The sequence below is a fragment of the Halichoerus grypus genome, chromosome 10, assembly GCF_964656455.1.
Source record: "Halichoerus grypus chromosome 10, mHalGry1.hap1.1, whole genome shotgun sequence".
NCBI lineage: Eukaryota > Metazoa > Chordata > Mammalia > Carnivora > Phocidae > Halichoerus > Halichoerus grypus.
In genome coordinates this window covers 30642366-30665931 of record NC_135721.1, presented here as the reverse complement: position 1 = coordinate 30665931, position 23566 = coordinate 30642366, and the positions used below count along the sequence as shown (strand labels likewise).

Sequence of the window (23566 nt, the reverse complement as noted above, 5' to 3'; positions counted from 1 at the left end):
GGGGGATGGGGTAACTGGGTGATAGACATTAAGGAGGGCATGTGATGTAATGAGCACTGGGTATTATATAAGACTGATGAATCACTGACCTGTACCTCTGAAACCAATAATACATTATATGTTAATTAATTGAACTTAAATAAAAAAAGAAGAGAATGCAATTCAAGCATATGAATTTTTACCATGGCTGGCGGGGTTCTCAGGATACAGACCTTGAACCATTAGGCCAGTTACAGATCATAGGTTCCCATTACTCAACCAGTTGGGCACAAGTGAAACATTAACCATCCTCTTCCAGGTCTCTCCTGATTCACTCCCCGGCTGACCTGCAGGTCCTCAGAGTCCTGCCCATGGACTATCATAATAGCTAACACCAAGTTCTTCCTAAGGCTCGGCTACTTTCTAAGTGCTCTATTTAACTCATTTCATCTTCAGGATAGTTCTACGAGCTAGACAGTATTACTACCCTCCTTCTATAGATGTGGAAACTGAGGACAGAAAGGCTAAGTAACTTGCCCCCAAACACAACTAGTTATCAGAAGAACCTGGATTTGAACAGTCTGGCTCCTAAGGACTTATCCTGAAGCATCACATTATTTGAAAACAAGGCTTTCTGGTGAATTGATCTTACTACCATCCCTTCGCATCGGCCAGACTGACCTCTCCACCAGCTCCCACCTCCCTCCCCACCCTCCTCTATTTCTGAAGCTGCAGCTTTAAAACTCCTTACACTGGGTAACCAAAAGGAGTTCCGATGGGCCAGGAAAACTTCTCTTGGTTTTGCTTCATCTGCTTTTGTTTTTTTAGTAGACTTTATTTTTTAAAGATTTTATTTATTTATTTGTGAGAGAGAGAGAGCACAAGTAGGGGGAGAGGCAGAGGGAGAGGCAGGCTCCCTGCTGAGCAAGGAGCCCAATTCAGGACTTGATCCCAGGACCCTGGGATCATGATCTGAGCTGAAGGCAGACACTTAACCGACTGAGCCACCCAGGCATCCTAGACTTTATTTTTCAGAGCAGTTTTAGGTCTACAGCAAAATTGAGCAGAAAGTACAGATTCCCCATACATCCCCTGTCCCCACACATGCATAGCCTCTCCCAATACCAACACCCCCCATCAGAGAGACACATTTCTTTTTTTTTTTTTTTTTATTAAAGATTTTATTTATTTGACAGAGAGACACAGTGAGAGCAGGATCACAAGCAGGGAGAGAGGGAGAGGGAGAAACAGGCTTCCCGCGGAGCAGGGAGCCCGATGCGGGGCTTGATCCCAGGACCCTGGGATCATGACCTGAGCTGAAGGCAGACGCTTAACGACTGAGCCACCCAGGCGCCCCGAGAGACACATTTCTAATTGATGAACCCACACTGACATATCATTATCACCCAAAGTCCCTAGTTCAACAGTAGGGCTCTCTCTTGGTGTTGTACATTCTATGGGTTTGGACAAATGAATAATGATATGTATCCATCATTACAATACAGAGTATTTTCGCTGCCCTAAAAATCTTCTGTGCTCTGCCTACTCATCTCTCCCATCCCCCTAGCCCTTGGCAACCACAGATCTTTTTACTGTCTCCATAAATTTGCCTTTTTCAGAATGTCATAGCTGGAATTGGATAGTATGTAGCCCTTTCAGATGGGCTTCTTCCATTTAGTAATATGCGTTTTAGTGGCTCCTTGTGGCTTGATAGTTCATTTCTTTTTAGCACTGAATAATATTCCATTGTCTGGATGTACCACAGTTTATTTGTCCACCTACTAAAGGACATCTTGGTTGCTTGTTTTGGCAATTATGAATAAAGCTGCTTATAAATACCTTTGTGCAGGGTTTTTTGTGGACATAAGTTTGTGTGTGTGTGTGGCCATAAGGTTTTAACTACTTTGAGTAACTACCAAGAAGCATGACTGCTTGATCATATGGTTAGAGTACGTTGGGTTTTGTAAGAAACAATCAAACTGTCTCCCAAAGCGGCAGTACCATTTTGCATTCGCACCAGCAATGAATGAGAGTTCCTGTTGCCCCACATCCTCACCAGCATTTGGGGTTGTCAGTGTTCTGGATTTTGGCCATTCTGGTAACCCTCACTATTATTTTAATCTGCATTTCCCTGATGATGTATAATGTGGACCATTCATCTGCTTTTCAGGAGCTCAAAAATGTGAAGAAAAGCAGCATTTTTGTTCAAAATTATTTGGCCGTATGTATCTTTGATTCCTACTTTGATCCATTCAACAAATGTACACGGAGCCCCAACTCTCCGTGGAGACAATGACAAATCCAATAGCAGTGCTGCTGGTTCATGGGCTTGCAAGAATTCCCTCAGAAGGGACCACTCTCTGGCCACAGTAAATAGCCCATGGAGACAAGAAGCACTTGTCAGTGCTTGGTTTAGAGGAAGAGTTTTCAATGACTGAACCATAAGGACAACATAAACTACTGCTCCCAACTGTCTCCGAAAAACTCTTCAGAACAAATGGATTTTATACTATCTTCATATGTTACTAAGTTTTATATCAAATCAGAATTATAGAAAGTGACAGTCCTCAAATTCTGAATAGGACATGACTAAAAAGCTTCTTTTGAAATGCAGAAAATATGGGGTGCCTGGGTGGCTCAGTCGTTCAGCATCTGCCTTCAGCTCAGGTCATGATCCCAGGGTCCTGGGATGGAGCCCTGCATCTCCCTCTCCCACTCCCCCTGCATGTGTTCCCTCTCTCTCTGTCTCTGTCTCTCTCTCTCTGTCAAATAAATAAAAAAAAAAAGATAAAAAAAATTTAAAAGGATAAAATAAAGACATTTTTGAAATGCAGAAAATAGGGGCACCTGGGTGGCTCAGTCGTTAAGCGTCTGCCTTCAGCTCGGGTCATGATCCCAGGGTCCTGGGATCGAGCCCCACATCGGGCTCCCTGCTCTGCGGGAAGCCTGCTTCTCCCTCTCCCACTCCCCCTGCTTGTGTTCCCTCTCTCGCTGTGTCTCTCTCTGTCAAATAAATAAAATCTTAAAAAAAAAAAAAAAAAAGAAATGCAGAAAATACTGTTTTCCATGCAAAAGGGGCAAAGTTTCTAGGTCAAGCCACGAATGATGATTTAATCAAGCCCATTGCTGATGTGGGATAAAGGGTAGAGGAAAAGTCTGTCCCTTTACCTGGGCAAAGGACTGGCCAAAATATATTAATGGATCTTTCCACTCTTCTACCATCCCAAGGACCCCAGCTGTGCTGTGCACCTCATACAGCCCAAATTTCAGCCAGAGTGCCCTAAAGTCTGAAATAAAAGTGCCTACTAATCCCAGGCGAAGCTTCTACAACCTGAATGACTTTCCTTTGGCTTTCGGAGGAAAACAGCCATTACTTTCATTGACAAGCATTTTAATTGTCCCCAAAATTTTATATATTTTCAAATGGCTGCTGGTTATCCACATGGGTCTTCATGCCCTTTTTTCAGTATTAACTAAGTGAAGTAAAAGGTTCCAGGGGGGCGCCTGGGTGGCTCAGATGGTTGAGCGTCTGCCTTCGGCTCAGGTCACGATCCCAGGGTCCTGGGATCGAGTCCCGCATCGGGCTCCCTGCTAGGCGGGGAACCTGCTTCTCCCTCTGCCGCTGCCTCTCTCTATCTCTCTCTCTGACTCTCATGAATAAATAAATTAAAAAAAAAAAAAAAAAAGGTTCCAGGAGTGTGAGGGAAGGTATTTGGAGGCAAGGGAAGGAAAAGAGATAAAAGCTATTGATTGTTCACGACAGACACTATCACAGCTGGTAGCACATTTAATCATCATTATCCATTAATTTAGGTGAGGAAATAAGTCTGGGGAGGTTCAATAACTTGCTTAGGTCCCACAGCTTTAAGGGACAAAGCAGAGATCTAAACCAGGAATCCTCAATGTTTCCTCTAAGGGCACTGGGCATCTGCAATACCGAGCCTCTCCCTTTTCCTCCACCCCCCTATGAACTGCGGTTTTCGAAAAACACAAAGTCTGTTTTTTCTATTTCTTTCCATAATGGCTCTCATGGCAGTAATAGCTGGGTATTTGGTGGTGACTGGGGGGGGGAAGATAAAGGGGCAGGCAGGTGGTGATTGTGTGGGCAGGTTGTTTATACCCGTGGCTTATAGGCAAATAGTCTCATCACAGGTTTTGAAAGAAGTCATAATGACTGTAGGTGGGACAGGAAGACGAAAAGCATTTTTAAGTATTTTAAGTACAAAAAAATGGCAGAAAAATTCATAGGAGGCATTACTGATTTTTCCAGGCTGTAACTAAAAGAACGTACGATTTACCTCTTTAGAATTCTACAGAAGAAAGATCTAATTTTCCCAGGGAGAAACTGAACCATTCTGACCTCCGGTCATGGCCATGATCCAAGCAGATTATATAAGCTATCTGGGAAACTGGAGAGCATTCACATCTAACCTGGCAGTTAGGAAAGGACCATGTCTCATGGAATTATCCATGCTTAGCTCCTCCCTGTGGCTCAAAACGTTTTGGGGACATAGTAATGTCAAGATAACCCCCTACTCTGTCATATTTTGTCATGTCTTGTAGCGTTAAATGATTTACCTCCGTTTTGTTTATATAATACTTACATATTCAGATACTCCAAAAGAATATGCAGTGAAAATAAAGTCTCCTTCTTAACCCTCCACCCCAGCTACACAGTGTCTTTTCTTAAAGACAATCATTGTTAGCAATTTTTTTCTTTTTTAAGATTTTTTTTTAAAGTAGTTTCTACACCCAACCGGGAGCTCAAACTCACAACCCCGAGATCAAGAGCCGTACTCTCCACCAACTGAGCTAGCCAGGTGCCCATTTTTGCCAGTTTCTTACCAGGGGTTTTAATACACAAGAATTAATCAAAATAGTAGTAGAGCACCATTTCACACTACTCTAACCAAGACAAGTATGCTTCCTGTTATGACATATATGAAGTCTTCTTTTATCTTTAGCAATACTGAAAGAATCTACAAAAAAACTGAAAGACAGGGCTGTAAAAGGGGAACAAAGGGCCACTTGCAATAACCACGAGGATGGCTGCACATATTAGAAAGCACTAACTGATATTCTGAGGGCTTTTTTCCAACTTCTCCTCTTCTGAAAATAGTGTGCTTTCCTTTTAAAATCAATAATTCAATTATCTAAATTATAGCATAGGAATGAGGATGTCTGTCTCGACCCAGCACCCAGAATATTTTAGAGGCTTTGATTCAACCTTTTTGGGAAGCCTGTGATGTATCCTAATAAGAAAATGCTATTTAATGTTCTCAAGACAGGTTACTAACTGGAGGGCAATACAGCACAAGCTAGATCCCTATAATCCGAGGGCATCTGGTTTTTTTCTCCCTTTTAAGAACATGTGGGGATAATACTTTCTTCACCCAGATTCCCACAGGAGTCCTAGCCTCAGAGACGACTCCACTGTATGGATGCCCTCACAAAATCGGCACTTCCACGCCCATGAAGACACTGCTACTTCCCAGACGGCATGTCCCCGCACACGGTTCCTAAGAGTCCCACAGACGCTCTGTCTTTGAAGATCCGCGTGACTCTTGCAGCAGAACTAAAACGGGTAAGGAGGGAGGGTAGGTGAATGTGTGTGTGTAGAGGTGCAGAGGGAGGGCCGCTATCTCTTGAACGGTGATAAAGTAGAGATGGAGGAGGTGGTAAAAGTAGATGCTGACAGCTTAGCATCTCCAATGCTTTGTTGGCTCTGGAATTCTAGGCCCCTCATCGAATTCTTCGACTCCACTGGGCAATTCTGCACCAGCCAAGTAATCTCTTTGTGATTCTGCGTCAGCCTAGAAAAATAGCTATGCTACTAACAGAGAGAGCAGTGACTCAGCAAAATGACTCTCAAGAATCCTCTTTTGTCACTTGTCAACCCTCTTGCCTTCTGACTCTGAAGGCAGAAGATCTGAACCCCCATCAGAGAAAAACCAAGACCCAGAGTTTTCTGTTGACTTCTAACCATGAGCCATGTTACATTAGCTAAAGAACCAAGCAGATAGAAAGACGCACCTAAAGGAAAACCTCAAACCTCCTCTCTAGCAGTTTTTGTGCACGCCCCTTCCCCTGAGCAAATGGTATTTATCTTCAAGCAGTTTCCCTTTGCCAACTTTATTTCAGACCTTATCTCCAATGTCTAGCTACACAGCAGGGACAACAGATAGCTCTGCGTCCATTTTCCTTTGCTGAGATCAAACTGCAAGTGTAATTATTCATGAATCCGATTATTTGCCTAATGTCTATCTCCCCAGCTAAAGGGCAAGCTCTATGAGGGTGAGGACCATGTCTGTCTCACTGAATGAGAACTGAATGAACCGTTTTTGAATGCATGGATTCATACATGATCCTAATTGCTCACGGATTCCACTAGAAGTTCATCCTAGTTGGGAGACATTGCTAGACAATGAGTTGGTCTTCCACTTCTGCACCCACTGAGCCATGTTGGAGCATTTCTTTCTTTTCTTTCTTTCCTTCCTTCTTTCTTTAGATTTTATTTATTTGTCAGAGAGAGAGAGCGCGGCAGGCAGAGGGAGAAGCAGACTCCCCAACGAGCAGGGGGCCCGATGCAGCACTCGATCCCAGGACTCTGGGATCATGACCTGAGCTGAAGGCAGATGCTTAACGATTGAGCCACCCAGGCGTCCCCATGTTGGAGCATTTCTGAGACAATCAGTCCTCCAAGAGGATCTGATGAGGGAGAAAACAAGTAGAAAAGGCAGGTCTTGGATTGTCCTACTTCAGAACACAGGGGAAGAACGGGGAGCCACACCCCCTCTAGCCAGCTTTTCCCTCTCCTGCCCTCACAGACCTGGCAGTTCAAAGATGGCTCCTGGGTTGCTGGGATTTCATCTTACCCTCAACTATTCTAAATTAATTAGAGCAAAGCCTAACTGGATAACCAGAGGCCAAGTCCTGTAGCTGTTCGCATTCATTTGTCTTTTTTCCGGACACTGGATGGAAACAGAGTTGGCCGACTGCTAGCACTCCTGACGGCGCCAAGCTCGGGGACTTGCTCCGGCTCCCCGCCGCCAGCAGCCCGATCGATCGGGGCGCGTGTCCGGGGGGGGCCGGGGGCCTGGGGCCGGCCCGGCAGCCCGGGGCAGAGTTCAACCCACCTTCCAACTCTGCAAAGCCGAGCACCACATCTGACGCCTTGCCCTGCCTGTCTTTGACCTCCAGGGCCGTAATGGTGCAGCCCCAGGAGATGATGTCCACTTTCAGCAGGTCTGACTGCAGCTGGAACTTCTCCACTGTCCCTGCCCCTGAGGGCAGGTCTCCAAACACGGCTCTGGTCACCGAAGCCATGGGGAAAGCCGGGGGCGTGCAACTGCTCCCAGCCCTGGGAACTCCAGCCTCCAAAGCTGGAGCGGGAGGAGTTTACTGGAGAAGAGGCGGGACCCGGCTCAGACTCCTCCCCTTCCTTGCCTGGATTTAGAGAGTGACCGCTCCTGCAAAAAATATCCTCTGGCGACTTCCTAAATCTTTCCTTTGCCTGAGGGTGACAGGAAGGCAAAACTTCCAGACAGGCTTTTCCTTTGCTAACTCTGGCTGCATTGCATGTTGGGAGTGGTAGTCTTTGGAAGGTGAAATTGCATTTTGGGGCCTGTAGTCTTTCTAAACCCAAGTCCTGAATCTGCAGGATTCTACCCCCTTCTCTGGCACGCGGTTCTCAAACAGGCAGTGAGCTAGCTGTTCATTAATGTTGGTGGCAGACTTTCAGATGAAATTCTGGAAAATGCAGAGAGCAGAATTAGAGATAGACGAATGTTGGGGTTGGGGGGGGGCGGAATTCTGGTTTTAAATTAACTCTTTGATCCAGAGGAGAAAAAAGTGCAGAGGTAATTTAGAGAAGGGGCAGATAAGTGCAGGCGACTCTGAACATTGAAGATTCCTTCTGTTTGTCCCACACGGTGAAGCTCTGGACATGTTTGTGCTGGAAGCTCTGCCCATGGGCTTTCCTGGCGGTGGGTCTGGAGTAGCAGCCTGGACAGAGTCAAGTGTAGATGAACTAGGGCTTAGTTACCTGGAGGTGGTCAGAGACTGCCTCTGACTTTCTTTTCCTCAGGGGTCTGGGGACTGGCCTTGAGGATCTACCCTGTCTCGTTCCTGAAGTCCAAAATTCCTTTAAGAAGGGATTAAGGGAGCGGTGCCTGGGTGGCCCAGTGGGTTATGGTCATGATTCAGGTAGTGGGATCAAGCTCCAGGCTCCCCACTCAACAGGGGAGGTGGCTTGCTTGAAGAGCAAAGAGCCCTTTGCCCCTGCTCCTATTCATGTGCTCATTTGCTTGCTCTCTCTCAAACAAATAATTTTTTTTTTTTAAAAGGGGCGATTAAGGGAATATTTATTAAGGTCCCCTTAAATGTCACATACTGTACTTTTATTATCTCTTTTCTACAAGCAGAAAAAGGCTTTAAGTATGTACTGACGGGAGAGGAAAAGACAAGCAGATCATTAAATAACCGTCCTGCTTTAGAGTACCTCTGAGTTATCTGAGACACAAGAATGTGTATTTCCAGGCTCATCCCCGGAATTTCTGATTCTGGGAGTCAAGGGCAAGACTCAGGAATCTGCCCCTTTCACAGGTGTCCTAGGTTATTCTAATGCATATTACCTGGGACTTTGAGACTTTGAGAAAGGCTGCTCAATAGTCTGATGACTAATCTCAGATTTTTTTTCCCCCCAAAATAGGCTGTGATGCCATAAGACTAAGATAGAGCTCCTAAAGGCCTTAACAGGATTGTCAAATAAAATATAGGAGCCTGTGTATTTCTTTGCTAAATGTGTCAACTCTAGGCAGTACTGGTCCTAGGAAGGGGGAGGATGCTGGAAGCCGGAGGACATGTTTTATTTGACTGCCTTCATACTCCTCTTTGCTTGACACTGCTTTTGGTTTGGTTCCTAGGTACCACGGAGGGGACTCAACTAGACTGTGGTAAGCGCCAAAACGCATCTATGGTCGGGAAATGAGGAGCATTGGAAACGTGTTCCTGGAATCAGACGCTAATACAACAGAACTGTCGCTCAGCCCTTCCTTTCTGTAGTTTGAAGGAGTATTTAACATTCTTGCCACAAGCCTCAATTCTCATTCATGAAGCAGTGGGACTGTGAGAGCAAAGGAAAAAGAGAACTTGCAACAGGCCTTAGGGAAGCGTAACACATAATAACAAAAAGACCCAAACAAGTGAAATGACAGATTGCACCGTGCACACACAGTAACCGATAGCACTCCTGTGTGCTGCTTCACCAGAAATTCTCATGAACTCGGCAATCCTCATCAGCCCACTTAACATTTGTGGCTGATTCATGTACAAGCCCTTTCGGCAATGCTGTGTTAGCGCGGATGTCTCAGAATCTCTTCTGTGGGCAGGAAGATTGCATTTTCTTTTCTCAGCCTACAGTTCTCAGTGTTCTGCCAAGCTCACGTTGTTGTCACAGAAAGAGAGAAATGCATCTGAATGGCCAGAGCCAAGTGTCACTAGGAGAAGTATTGTAGCTAGGCTTGGTAGAAAATGAAACATACTGTGATGTCTCTCTAAGATGTAAGGACTGCATGTCTTCAGCTCATTTTCCTTTCACTTTTAAGGGCCGAACATGGTGTCCTAAATAGGACTACCTTGTGTTAGGTCAGCTTTCAGGCACGAATCTTGACTTTTCTTACCAACATATCCTATTTTCCTAGTTCCACAGTGATAGTTTAAAGGAATATTTGTGCATTTGGAGCACCTGGCCAGCTCAGTCAGTAGAGCATGTGGCTCTTGATCTTAGGGTCATGAGTTCAAGCCCTACGTTGGGTGTGGAGCCTACTTTAAATTAAAAAAAAATACATATATTCAGGGAGATCTAGCTTATTTTGCAAGGTTAAGTATTTGATATAAATGATATTTCTGCATCCTTCTGCACTGTTTTTTTTCTTCCTTAACATTATAATTATGAAATTTATGCCTGAGCACCTGTGGAGTCCCTAATGCATTTATTTTCCTGTTATGTCATATTGCATTACATGGATATATACCAAAATTATTTTATCTATTTTTAAATTGACAGACTTTAGGTTGATTCCAAATTTTTATTCTTACACATAATACTGCTATAAATATTCTTATGCCCGTATGCAAAAGATCATCTAGGGTATATTCCAAGACATGTAATATACCCAGCAATAGCCCGTGACATGTGCAATTTGACTTTATTAGATATTGACAAGTTGTCCTCCAAAGTGGTTTTATCAATTGCAAGTTCTACCAGCTGTGTATGAGAGATGCTTCACATCCTTTCCAGCATTGAAACATTCATTCAACAAATATTTTTTAGCGATCTACTAACCTGTTCTAGTTACTGGGATACAGCAGTGAAAGTTCTCACTCTTGTGGAGCTTCCATTTTCTTGGCAGAAGACATAATAATAAATAAACAAACAAATGACAGTATAGTAGGTCTGGAGGTGATGAGGGCCTCGTTTCCAGAGTGTGCACGTGCCAAGGACTAGCTCTTCTCCTTGGGCCCTTCTTTACCTACAGTAAGTGAATGCAATGCCCTCTTGAGCCCAATGTAACCTAATCCCAGAAACTAATTTTTTAAACTTGTAATTGCCATAAAAATTAGGAGATGAACATTTTACATTGGTGTAATGTATTAGAATTTGTAGAGTGCTTTGGCATCCAGGTCCTCAGTTGACCACAATACCAGGGAGCATATAAGGAAGTGGTTACATGCTCCTATCTCTGCAAAATAAGCTAGATCTCCCTGAATTTAAGCCATTAGTCCAGGGTCATTTAGCTCGGGGGCTTTGTAGTGCTAGGATTTTAATCCAGAGCACTTTCCACTACATCCTTCAGCCTCAGGTAAGCAATGATAGTCAGATATGTATTAGACCCTCATAGTGCTCTGGAAACCCCATTGATTGATTTTTCCTTAGTCTGAGTGAATGGTGTTGCTAAGGGAGTGGTTTGGGGGGATGTCTTTTCTTCCCCCTCATTTTTTGATATGAATAATAGATGGTTAATCAATTTCATGTAAAGCTGCTTCAAAACAAGTCCCTCATCCATTCCCTTTTTTTTTTTTTAAGATTTTATTTACTTATTTGACAGAGACACAGAGAGAGAGGGAACACAAGCAGGGGGAGGGGTAAGAGGGAGAGGCAGGCTTCCTGCTGAACAGGGAGACCGATGCAGGGCTCCATCCCAGGACCCTGGGACCGTGACCTGAGCTGAAGGCAGACGCTTAATGACTGAGTCACCCAGGCGCCCTCATCTATTTCCTTTTACTTGATTGTGGCACCTACTTATAGAAATTCTAAAGCCACAACAGGCCTGAGCACATTCTTTGGTTTTATATAGACTGGATAAACTCTTCTGGTTGTCCTTTGTGACAGCAATAGTTTCAAGAGTCAGAACTCTTTTAATTCCACAAGTCATAAACCAACTCAAACTTGGCTTAGGCAAAAAAGGGAAATTATTAGATAACATAGTGAAAAGTCTGTGGGTGAATCTCCCTTCAGGCGTGGCTGGATCTAGGCTAAAACTATGTCAATAGAACTCGGTTCCTCTCTCCTCTTGTTCCGTTCTCCACTGTGTTGGCCCTATTTTCAGGCTGTTTTTTTCTACCTATGATTCCTAGCATCTCCAGGCTTATATTATCCCTACAGTAGCAATCTCAGGACACAGCAAGCCTCACATTCCCAAATAGTATCAACAAAAGTCCCAGTGTTGAATCTCACCAGGTCTTGTGCCCTTCTGCACCAATTGCCTGGCGCTTGGTGGGGTTGGGTCAGCCTCAGCCAGCAATGTGGACTGGGGAGCGGGAAGGGGTGATTCTCCAAGGGAAAATCTAGATGCTAGTCCCAAAGTGAGAATGGATGCTGAACAGGCAAAAACAACATTCGCCCACCAAAAAGGGTCATGGGGTAATTTCGTTAGAGAATTGTTCAACGGGTGCACAGGGAATTCTGGCAGAGAGAATTCATGCACTTAGAATATTTGACACATCAAAATACCTGTGCCTCACAAAGAGCCGTCAACATTCTGTCAGTGGCTGTGTAGCTGGGGCTGCCACATCCTCAACTCTATTCTTCTTTTATCTTTGTCGGCTCCGGTCTCCTGACTAATGTGGTAGTGACGCAAACTTGCTTGAACCTTTCTCAACATCTTCAATTACCCTGCTGTTTTTCAAAGGACAAGAGCTGCCAACATTCTAGAAAGAATGTTAGCTCGGATTCAGCCTCGCCTGAAGCACATTCACCCCCGCCTTGTCTGAGATCAAGGCAGATCCGGGTTCATCTGGATTCCCTTCCTCATAATATGGAATCCTATATCAAAAAGCATGGCTGAATACTAAGTCTTGGCAGAAAGTAACACTCAAGCATTTAAAACATTTAAAGCTTATCTGACTCACATCAATGTGGAGAATTTGCTCTTGTGATTTTGCCAGCCTGATTAAGTAACCTTCGATTCAGTGCCTGCAATAGCTGCTCACCAGTCATGGTATGATCTTAATTTCTCTAGGACACTTGTTCAAGAGGTCCCAAGTGGCACACACTTCTTACTTTTATAATTTCCTGCTTTTGAATGGATCACATTTGGCTCAGCTTGAAAGATAAATTTCTAACAAGATGTAACAAGCATGTTTTTTTTTTCTTTTTTCTTTTTTGCCAAATTAGAACTTTGAAAAGTTACTCTTTGATTAGAAAGAATTAGATTTGGCTGCCTATTACAGAGATCTAAAATAACAGCGGCTCAAGAGAGATACAAGTTGTTCTCTTTTTCCCTAAAAACGGTCTAGAGGTAGGTATGTCAGGATCTGAGATTTTACCCTATTTGCAAGTTAATAAATTACTGTTTCATAGATGCTGACTGAAGACAGATTTCTGGGTCCAAGACAAAGGATTTCATTACTCACTGCATAGCAAGAAGCACACGAAGCCTGCTGGTGCTGGTTCTCTATGCCCCCCACGACCCATGGAGGCAACACGGAAGAACCAAGGTAGACACGGTATGTATAGTGGGTTTGCATTACACCTGGAATTACCACTTTTTTTTTTTTTTTTTGGAATTACCACTTTTATAGTGAGTGGTAAGCAAGCCTACTCTTTGTCTGGGAGAAGCTGAATCTACTCACTGTAAACTCAACCCCGAGAAATGGTTGCCTAAAGAGTAGTCAGGGCTTTGCATTCTTAGCATAACCAAAAAGGATGTTCAGGGATGCTCAGGGCCTTGGTGGATTGGTTCTCTCAGCCAGTCGTCCAGGTGAGTATGGCAGTTCTGCTCCATGTGGGTCATCTGGTACATAAGTTCCCTCTAACTTGTTGCTTCACTATCTGAAGGGTGTGACCTGAAGTCCACTTAGCCAAGGACGTATGCCACTGTGTCCACATTTAGAGCAGCAGATGGAGGGGAGGAGGTGTGGAGGGGGGATGTTAGAGAAAGGGCAGGCCCCCTCCCTTTGAGGATACATCCTGAAAGTTCCGTAACTTATTCACATAATCATATCAAACTTCAGGGTAGGTTGGGAAATCTTGTTTTCTCTGGGTTCTGTTCATGTAGTATAAAGATGATGATATTGGAGCAGTCTGCCACACTCTTTACTAAAAGTATATAGTATTTCAATAAATACTTTCCAGGGACCTTGGAGGGTTGCTAACACCCACCTTGTCCCTCCCATTCTTTGCACATGATGAAAATTTGAGCCTGGTTTGGGTGTACACTAGCCAGATGGCTATGAGCACACGTTGGGGATGGTACTACGGGTATCAGGTACACTTCGGGCACTGCCCAAGGTGAGAACACAAAGGAGTCAGAGCATTTCCGGGGATCTAGAAGAAGACAGAGATTTTAGTCCAGAAGATGGTGGCTTTGTGAGTGTGGAGCTAGAAATTGCAAGGATCAAAGTGACAAGGTCTGCAACAGCTCTAGTTGGAGAGGTTCATAATGTCCAGAGGGTGGGTGGTACAGGGTGTGATCCAGTTTGGTAGTGATGTGTTTTTAAATGGAGGAAGAGCTCAAGCCACACAGGATTTCCCCCCAGCCCTCCCAGAAATGGCTTCCCTGAAGGATATCTAGAACCCCAAGTCAATCACCCACAGTGCATGCGCTGTTTGTATCTTGGAAGAGGACACTGAGCCAGAGTCGGAGGGAGGGTTTTAAGGAGTCAGTGTTGACCCAGTGTAGTCACAGGAAGAATGTCCTGGTGCCAAGTGACTGGGAGCTGCCTGGGGCACTATCCTAAGGAGGGCCTAGCTGAGATCCTTGGGGATGACCTTGAAGCTGGCAGGTACTTTCCCCTCATTAATGGTGGCTCTGAGGTATAGCCCTCTAGTTCCTGGGGAGCTTCTCTTTCATGGGAGACTTGAGCCTCTACTCTAAGTAGAAGCACTTAGCTTGTTCATTCCACCTGGACTTCAGCACATAGGGCCTCTGTCATGTCCCTTGATTTTGTGCCACCTTTTACCAAACTGACCGCGTCTCCCTCCCTGCAGGTGGGCAAGACAATCATTGACCAGGTTACTTTGTCCTAAAAGGGTCTTAGTAGAAGAAGTCTCTGTCAAAAATCACCACATATTTTTAAAAAGATGAAGAATGAGGGCCCTTTGCACGGTTTCATGTGGTACGCTAAGATGGGTGGCATTGACTAATAAAACAGTGTAGCTTCTCCAGGAGGAAAGAGAGGAGAAGGCAAGGAAGGGAAGGTATAGCATCCTAATAAACGCTGGGACAGCAGTGCAGCTGAGACCTCAGGAATGAGTCCAGGATAGGAAAGCTTATCAGCAAAGCCTTCACCTGGACTCGGGGCACATTCTGGTGGAAATGGCTGAGTGAGTTTATTGTAGCAATTTTGGGGCATGAAGGAAGGCTTGACTACTGATAAATAGCCAAGAGGAGCTAGGGCAAAGAATCTAGCTAGATGGAAGGGGTCTGGCAGGTCAAAAGGTCAAGAGGCAGGTCAAGTGGTATCCAGCCAGAGTCAAGGTGGTCAGTGAACCCAGATTCCAGAAAATGGACTTGTGCCCTATTCTAGAGTGGGCCCTTGCCTCCCTGGCCTGTTGGAGATTGTCCACTGGCTATGGTGTGGATTACAAGCAGCAGGTCAGAGGCGCATAGGCAAATTCTGCCCTCCTTTGGGTAGGTTTGAACAGGGAAAATTTAAGCCCCACTTCTGCTCCTCTTCAAAAGGCTAACACTGAATTTAGGTCAAAGAGTTGCAACAGAATTGGCCATTTCTTCTGGGCTTAATCACATTCTATAAAGAAGTGCAGTTGTGCAAGGGCCCAGGTGAAGTCAAAAGGAGATGAAATATGACAGGGCCCCTGTGTGGTTTTTTTCTGATACCAAATGTGTCATGTTTTTACAGATACCAACCAATTCTATGACACTAATTGGGTGCCCAACAATTCAATTCAATTCTGACACTATTCACCTAGAGTTTGGGTCAGATCTCATGAGTTAAAGGGCTCAGTCCCAGAGGACTGGCTCCACATCACACATCAGTTGCAAATGGGGTACACAGGCTACCCAGACTTCTTCCAGCCTGACTACAAATTTGGAAGTTCCCATGAGCTCCCTTCAGATTTGATAATTTGCTAGAATGACTCACAGAACTCAGGAAAACACTTCATTTAGGTTGACCGATTCATTCGAAAGCTTGTACTTCAGGAACAGCCAAGTGGAAAAGATGCATAGGACCAATTATGGGGGGTTGGGGTGGGGACTGGGGATTGGTGTGGAGCTTCCATGTTCTGCATGAATGTGTTCACCAACCTGTCCTTTAGGATTTTTATCAAGGTTTCATTAGGTCGATTAATCTAAATGGTTGGTTAAATCCAATGGTTGGCATGGTTGATTAAATCTCTGGCCATTGATGATTGAACTCAATTTCCACCACTCTCCCCTCCTCGGAGGTCAAGGGGTGAGGCTGAAAATTCTAACCCTCTAATTACTTGGTTGGTTTTTCTTGTGACCAGTTCTCAACCTGAAGCTATCTAGCCCCCTACCACACTCCAACGGTTGTCTCATTAGCATAAAACAATCATCACTTAAGACACTCTTATCACTCAAGAGAGCTCTGTGCCAGGAAGCAGAGACAAAGACCAAATATTTTTTATTATCCTACAGCCCCCAACTGGGCCCTACCATGTACTCTGTCTTCAGGGAGTAACCAGGTCAAGGAGGAGGAAACTTTGGTGCACCTTAGAATATTTTGGGGGCCCTATTAAAAATATAGATTCTTGGGTCTGACCCTCAGTGGCTCAGTGACTCAGTCACTGAGGGAGGGACCTGGGAATCTGTATTTTTAATAAACTCCCTAAGTGATTCCCATGCTCACTGAAGTTTGAGAATCATGGAGCAAGCATTTCCTTGAGTCATTCTCCCACTCCCCCAACACCATTCCTTCCAGAAGCATGTCCAATCATGCCATGAAAGAAGAGCCCCACGTCTGCCTACAGGTTACAATCTTCCCCTGACTAAGGACAAGGAAGAATTACAACTGAGTACAGAGGACCCCTAGGTGAGGCCAATCTTTAAGATCCTGGAGATTCTGCCTCAGGTTAGAATCAGAAACTCAGAAAAAGGAATCAGAATTAACACTGGTCAGTGTCTGTTGTGTGTCAGGTGATGTGCACGCTAGGCGTTTTATGTAGTGTCTCTGCCTGGGAGGTAATAACCGTTGTTATTCTCATGGCTGAGAAAACTGAGACTCAGGGAAGACTGTGGCCGAGGAGGCTCGGCGGTGTCAGAGACTTCCTGGGAAATCACCCATCCTGCTGAATGTTTCCTGTCTTTTTGTTGAACTCAAATCCCTAAGGGAGAACCCAGCCAACGGTTCTAGAAATTGCTGGGATCTACGTATCTCATGCTGATTATAACACAGTTGATCCCAACTTGTGCCTCTTCTGACATGATGCGTGTGCCCTGGACGGAGGGTCTAGGTCCTGTCTGTATAAAATAAAAGCCTGTTCTGTTTCTTTTTAAGGGGGGAGGGGTATCCTTTTCCAGTACCAGGCTCTAGAATTTAAGAACTGGTGACAATGAAGTAATAATCATGGGCCATTTGATGAGCATAGATTGGAGCAAAGAGCTAGAGAGTCTTGGGCCAGGGCCGGGTCCCCCAGAACATACCTGATCCCTAAGTGAGAGTTATCTCTGGTGACCAGATTGCTGATGTCCCCTAGATTCAGGGCCATGCGTGGGCAGTGCAGGATAGAATCAGCTGATGTTTGTATGTTTGACTCTGCTTTCTTGGTGCTTCCGTATCAGGGGTGCATAATCTAACTTGTGCCCTACAACTGTTTGCAGAGAAGATGGCTTTTCCTATTGTTTTGTCCATAATTGATCTGGGCTTCTCTAGAGCTCCCACCTACATTGTTAGTTGCTGTTAGTGGTGGTGGTGGTGATTAGCTGGATGTCTGATTTGGTTTAAAGCATGGTGATGCTGATAATTGAAATGATCTCTCTGAGCATGTTAAAAGATAAACTGAGGCAGATTAAAAATTTAAAGAGCTTATTTGAGTGAAACTCTACTCGAATGGGCAGGACCAAACTGGAAGTGGTTAGGAGTAAGAACTTTCTAGAGAAAAGATGGACATAAGGAGATTACTGATTGGTTATAGTTTAGTCTAGTTGGCTGTTTGTGATTGGTTGTCTTTAGGTTTCAGTTTCATAACCTTGAGGCATTTACAGGCTTAGATTTTGGTTTGCTTACATAGGCTGCCATGGCATTAGGGCCACCTTGGTCTAATGGCCTCCTTATTTAATTAATTTAATAGGTATGTTCAGTTTCTCTTGGATAAAAATACTGTAACTCTCAGATAACCTCCCCCCTTGCCTGCTTCTTTTCCTAATATGGTGAGCAGGTGTATGGAGAAGAGGCAGGGGTGTAGCTTAGGAGCCTACCACAGCAGGAAGGCTGGGGTCCTCAGGCTGGGGGTCCTCTGCCTCCATGGCTGCCTTGTCCACCTGTTTGCTCTGTGCTGTGCTGTTTCCTAAGCTGCATCCTCCAGCAGTTACCAGGTGACCCTTAACAGCCTTAGCAATGCCTCCTGGGAACACTGACCCCCTCTCCCTTGCAGACTTCGCCTCACCCCAGCTCCCTCTGACTGTGGACCCTGAGCCTGCTTTGTCCTCCATTGGACCCCTGCCCAGGGAGTCCACTGCAGCCTCTGCAGTGGTGTCTTCTCTTTGGTAATCCTCTCTGTAGTATTCTCCAAATAGCCTCCCTACCTCTGGCCCCCAATCTCTTTTTCTTGCTTTCTTTTTAAAAATTTCTTTTTAAAAGATTTTATTAATTTATTTTAGAGAGAGAGAAAGAGAGCATGAGCTTGGGGGGGGGGGAAGAGGAAAGAGGGGCAGAGGGAGAGAAAGAGAATCCTAAACTAAGCCCAACACGGGGCTCAATCCCAGGACCCTGAGATCATGACCGGAGCCGAAATCAAGAGTCAGATGCTCAACTGACTGAGCCACCCAGGTGCCCCACTTTCTAAAACATCCATGTGATCATGTCACTCCCTTCCTTCAAAACCTCTTAAGAGCTTCTATTTCCTGTAGGATAAAGTTTAAGCAACTTAGGGGTGCCTGGGTGGCTCAGTATTTAAGCGTCTGCCTTCGGCTCAGGTCATGATCCCAGGGTTCTGGGATCGAGCCCCACAGCGGGCTCCCTGCTCCGTGGGAAGCCTGCTTCTCCTTCTCCCACTCCCCCTGCTTGTGTTCCCTCTCTCGCTGTGTCTCTCTCTGTCAAATAAATAAATAAATAATCTTAAAAAAAAAAAAAGTGCTTCACTCTTGTTTAAAAAAAAGAAAGTTTAAGCAACTTAGTCTGGTACACAAGACTTGAAAGGATTTGGCCTCAATTTGCTTTCTAACATCATCTCTCCTTCTCCAGCCTCACATACCCATCTAGCATATCATGCTCTTTCGTGCCTCTGAGCTTATACATTCTTTCAGTCTGGAACTCTCTTTTTTCTCCATTCTTTTTTTAAAGATTTTATTTATTTATTTGACAGAGAGAGAGACAGTGAGAGAGGGAACACAAGCAGGGGGAGTGGGAGAGGGAGAAGCAGGCCTCCCGCGGAGCAGGGAGCCCGATGAGGGGCTCGATCCCGGGACCCCAGGATCATGACCTGAGCCAAAGGCAGATGCCTAACGACTGAGCCACCCAGGTGCCCCTTTTTTCTCCATTCTTTAGGGCCTAGCTCAAATGCTTCTCTGTGAAACATTCTTTTTCTTCATCTGTGCCCAGATCTCTAGTGTGGCACTTACCTTATTAGATCTATAAGGAAGATAAAATATTTTATTAACATACAATGTATTATTTGTTTCAGGGGTACAGGTCTGTGATTCATCAGTCTTACACAATTCACAGTGCTCACCATAGCTCATACCCTCCCCAATGTCTATCACTCAGCAACCCTATACCCCCCACCCCCCTCCCCTCCGGCAACCCTCAGTTTGTTTCCTGAGATTAAGAGTCTCTTATGGTTTGTCTCCCCTTCTGGTTTCATCTTGTTTCATTTTTGCCTCCCTTCCCCTATGATCCTCTGCCTTGTTTCTCAAATTCCACATATTAGTGACATCATATGATAATTGTCTTTCTCTGATTGACTTATTTCGCTTAGCATAATACCCTCTAGTTCCATCCATATCGTTGCAAATGGCAAGATTTCAATTTTTTTGATGGCTGCATAATATTCCATTGTACATATATACTACAGAAAGATAAAATATTTTAAATTAAACTTTAAGGTTTAAGCAAAATATGATTCTTCACTAAATTATAAAATAACTCGCATCCCAACTATGAATGGTCTCTTCTGTGCGCAAGCAGCAGCCCCTGGCCATTAAAATAGAACCACTTTGAAACATATTTAAGTAATTTTTAAATGAGCAAGTCTCTGGGGCACCTGGGTGGCTCAGTGGGTTAAGCATCTGCCTTCGGCTCAGGTCATGATCCTGGGGTCCTGGGATCCAGCCCCATGTCGGGCTCCCTGCTCAGCGGGGAGCCTGCTTGTCCCTCTGCCCCTCCCCTTGCTCATGCTTGCACTCGCTCGCTCTCTCTCTCTCTAAAATAAATAAAATATTTAAAAATAAGTGAATGAATGAATAAATAGGCAAGTCTCATAACTGGCTGGTTAGGAGTGCTTTTGGTTGCAAATAACAGGATATCTGTTTGCAATAGCAAGCAGCAGTAGGTTAACACAAAAGAGTTTTCTTTTTCTTAGAAGACGAGAAGTCCAGAACTGAGCAATCCAGCACGGGTACAGCTGCTAAGAAATGCTGATGAGAACCAAGGCGCTTTCAAATTTTTCTGCTCCGCCTTTCTTAGCTGATGGGCTTTTATCCTCATGCTTGTCACTTCATGTCCCCAACAGGCTGTTGGCACCTCATATTTGCCTTCTAGGCAGGAGGAAGGGGGACGGCAACAGGGACGAAAGCGCTGACAGTTGTATCTATCCCTTTGGCCGCTCCTCACAGCAAATATGGAAAATCAGGTATTTGCTTTCCAGCCTCTATAGTAGAAAAAGGCAGAAGAGGACCCTGTGAATGGCTTTGGGGTTGCTGATCCCCAGTGTCTCTCACGGGGCTCTATTGGGTTATTCATGAGATCAATTACAAAGAAGGACCCTGCTGGGAAGAGGCGAGGGAGCATGGTGGAAAAATCCCAGGTCTGTATAGTGTCTATCCACACTTGTGCAGCCACCCCCCAAATCTAAGTGTGGAACATTTTCATTATCCCACTAAGTAACCCCCTGCCCCATAGCAAGTCACTCTCATCCTTACCCCCAGTCCCCCAGGACCAGGCAACCATTATTTTACTCTCTGAGAACAAATGTTTAAAAGGGTGATTTTTCTGCTAGAAAGTCAGTAGAAAGCATTAATAAAAATGAGTTTCAGGGCGCCTGGGTGGCTCAGTTGGTTAAGCCACTGCCTTCGGCTCAGGTCATGATCCTGAAGTCCCGGGATTGAGTCCCGCATCGGACTCCCTGCTCGGCGGGGAGTCTGCTTCTCCCTCTGACCCTCCCCCTTCTCATGCTCTCTCTCTATCTCATTCTCTCTCTCAAATAAATAAATAAAATCTTTAAAAAAAAAAAATGAGTTTCAGGGCAGGGACTTAGATTTAAATATATCACGAAAGGCAATTCATCTGCTGTGGTAGGGTTTTTTTGTGAAGGAAATGATTCATTATCTCACTCAGTGGAAGAATTCCTAAGCCCCTTATCCCTTTCCTCATTTGGTCCAAAAGAATCATGCTGTTTGCTAAATCTTGTCTGTTTTCTATTCCAACCTTTCTTAAAGCAAGTGAGACTTAGAAAGACATAAAGTAGATATAAAGTTACAAAGTCAGAATTTGAATTCAAAAACTCCCTAGAGGGAAGGCTTTCATTAAAACAAAACAAAACAAAACAATACACCAACCCCCCCCCCCCCCCAGGCCTGAGTAAGCCAAACAAGCTGCTAATTGGTAGTGATAACTGGAGGCAGGTGCCTTTTCTTCTCTCCTTGAACGGGTGTAGCCTGTCCCACTTTACATGCAAGAGATACTATCACTTATCTACCGAAATGAAAACGAGCAAATGCACCGAAGACTCAAGAGTAATTGCTTTCATTCTTGTTTGCAGCATTCCCTCTAACTGTCATATCCTGCTCTGCCGGGTACCTGTTGTATCTAGATGAGAGAGAAAACAGGAAATGAAGCAGGTAATTAGCGCGGGCAAACTACCATCACCAAGGAGGATCCAGGGCCACCGCTTTCTGATCAGAAGTTTGGGGATCAGTAAAGAAAACCAGAACATTTGTGCCAGGTAATACTGAAAATAGAAAAACTGTGCCCAAACAGAAGTTGGGGGGAACGTTTCCATGAGCCAGCTTTTGAGATGGGGTTACATACCACTTAAAATAGAGCTCTTACCCTTGAAGACCGCAGATTTGAATGTTGTTCAGTTCGTTTCAAACCCAATCAAACTACCGAGCTTATTTTCCTCTGAGCTATTTTTTTCTTTTTCCTTTAATTACTATCACTATGGCAGAAAGATGTCCATTAAAAATGGTTCAGGGCTACCTTAACTTTATGCTCATTTTTATCTTGTTTTCTGAGATTTAAATGCATCAACTGCTGAGTGGGTGCTTTAAAAACCAATAATATTACCCCTGAAGAAAAGATAAATCCCTATTTTAGAATTTTTTTTCCAATTTAAAAAGTTTGTAAATGAAAAGTATTTCCGGTTTCTGGAACTGCATGGGCATTCTTAATAAGCACAGTTTTTTATTTGCTGCTATTTTTTCTTATTCTTTTGTCATTAAATTTTTGAGGCATGTGAGGGGCGCCTGGGTGGCTCAGTCGTTGAGCGTCTGCCTTCGGCTCAGGTCATGATCCCAGGGTCCTGGGATCGAGTCCCGCATCGGGCTCTCTGCTCGGCCGGGAGCCTGCTTCTCCCTCTCCCACTCCCCTTGCTTGTGTTCCCTCTCTAGCTGTCTCCCTCTCTCTCTGTCAAATAAATAAAATAAAATCTTTAAAAAAAAAATTTTTTTTTGAGGCATGTGAAAAGAGGTAGAGAGTAATATAATAAATACTGAAGTTTCAAATCTTTGCTTAAGAAATAAAATGTTACAAATAAAATTGGCCCTTCTGTGTATCTTTTCCCAAGCGCATTTCCCCATCTTCCCCCACAGAAAAGCCGAATTTGTGCCTGACTTGGGTTTTCACTCTCGGATATGCCTTTGTCATTGTGACACATATCCATGTAATATTTGTTTAAAACAAGACAAAAGGACCCAAATAGAGCTGCTAATGCTAAGCTCCACGTTACCAAACTGAGACCATGACAGTTTTGGCTCTCCCAGGAACGGAATCTTAAACCCATCACCTGAACAGCACTATTAGGTAATCTTCCCGATAGATCCCTACCATCCCCTAAAGAAAATTAACCTTGCAATAACCAGTCCGCCTGTTTGCCTAGTACAACCTCCTTGTTCCCGCTCCCTTCTGCCTATAAAATCCTTTATTCTGTACAGCTCCTCAGAGTTACCCTCTATCTGCTAAAATTGGATGCTGCCCAATTCATGAATCATTAAATAAGTCAATAAGATCTTTAAAGTCTACTCAGTTGAATTTTATTTCTTAATACCCTAAACAAAATCAGGTTTGTCTGCATATTTTATTTTTTAAAGATTTTATTTATTTATCTGAGCGAGCGAGAGAGAGAGAGAGAAGGAGCAGGGGGAGGGGCAAAGGGAGAGGGAGAAGCAGAGTCCCCGCTGAGCAGGGAGCCCCAACGTGGGACTCAATCCTGGGACTCTGGGATCAGGACCTGAGACAAAGGCAGACTGAGCCGCCCAGGCATCCCCGCATATTTTCAGCTTTTCAGGATGAAGGAGGCACTACAATTCCAGCGTCAGTTTTGGCTTTGGGAAGGCCAAATAGCCGAATACCTACTGAAGGATCATTTTCGGCACTCAGTTCAGGGCTCAAGGCGTGATCACGGCTCCTGTGATCTCATAGGCAACGTTAGAGCTAATCGGTGCTGTCCTGTAAGTTACTCAAACAAGATGTTATTTGGATTTATTGTTAATATCTAAAAATTCAT

General features: G+C 44.5%; 1 protein-coding gene across 4 annotated transcripts in view; it reads right to left on the bottom strand.

The window, feature by feature from the left end:
- Positions 1-23566, bottom strand: part of GALM (galactose mutarotase) — a 103763-nt gene that overhangs the window by 43802 nt on the left and 36395 nt on the right. For 2 of the 4 annotated variants that reach the window (XM_078056206.1, XM_036066160.2), the window contains exon 1: positions 7116-7495. The exons of 1 other annotated variant lie outside the window; for it this stretch is intronic. In XM_078056206.1, coding sequence (XP_077912332.1) covers positions 7116-7305 — 190 coding nt within the window. In that variant the 5' untranslated portion in view covers positions 7306-7495. Of the gene's footprint in view, positions 1-7115; positions 7496-23566 lie in introns of those variants that run through there. One more of the 4 variants, XM_036066159.2, reaches the window with a different exon arrangement.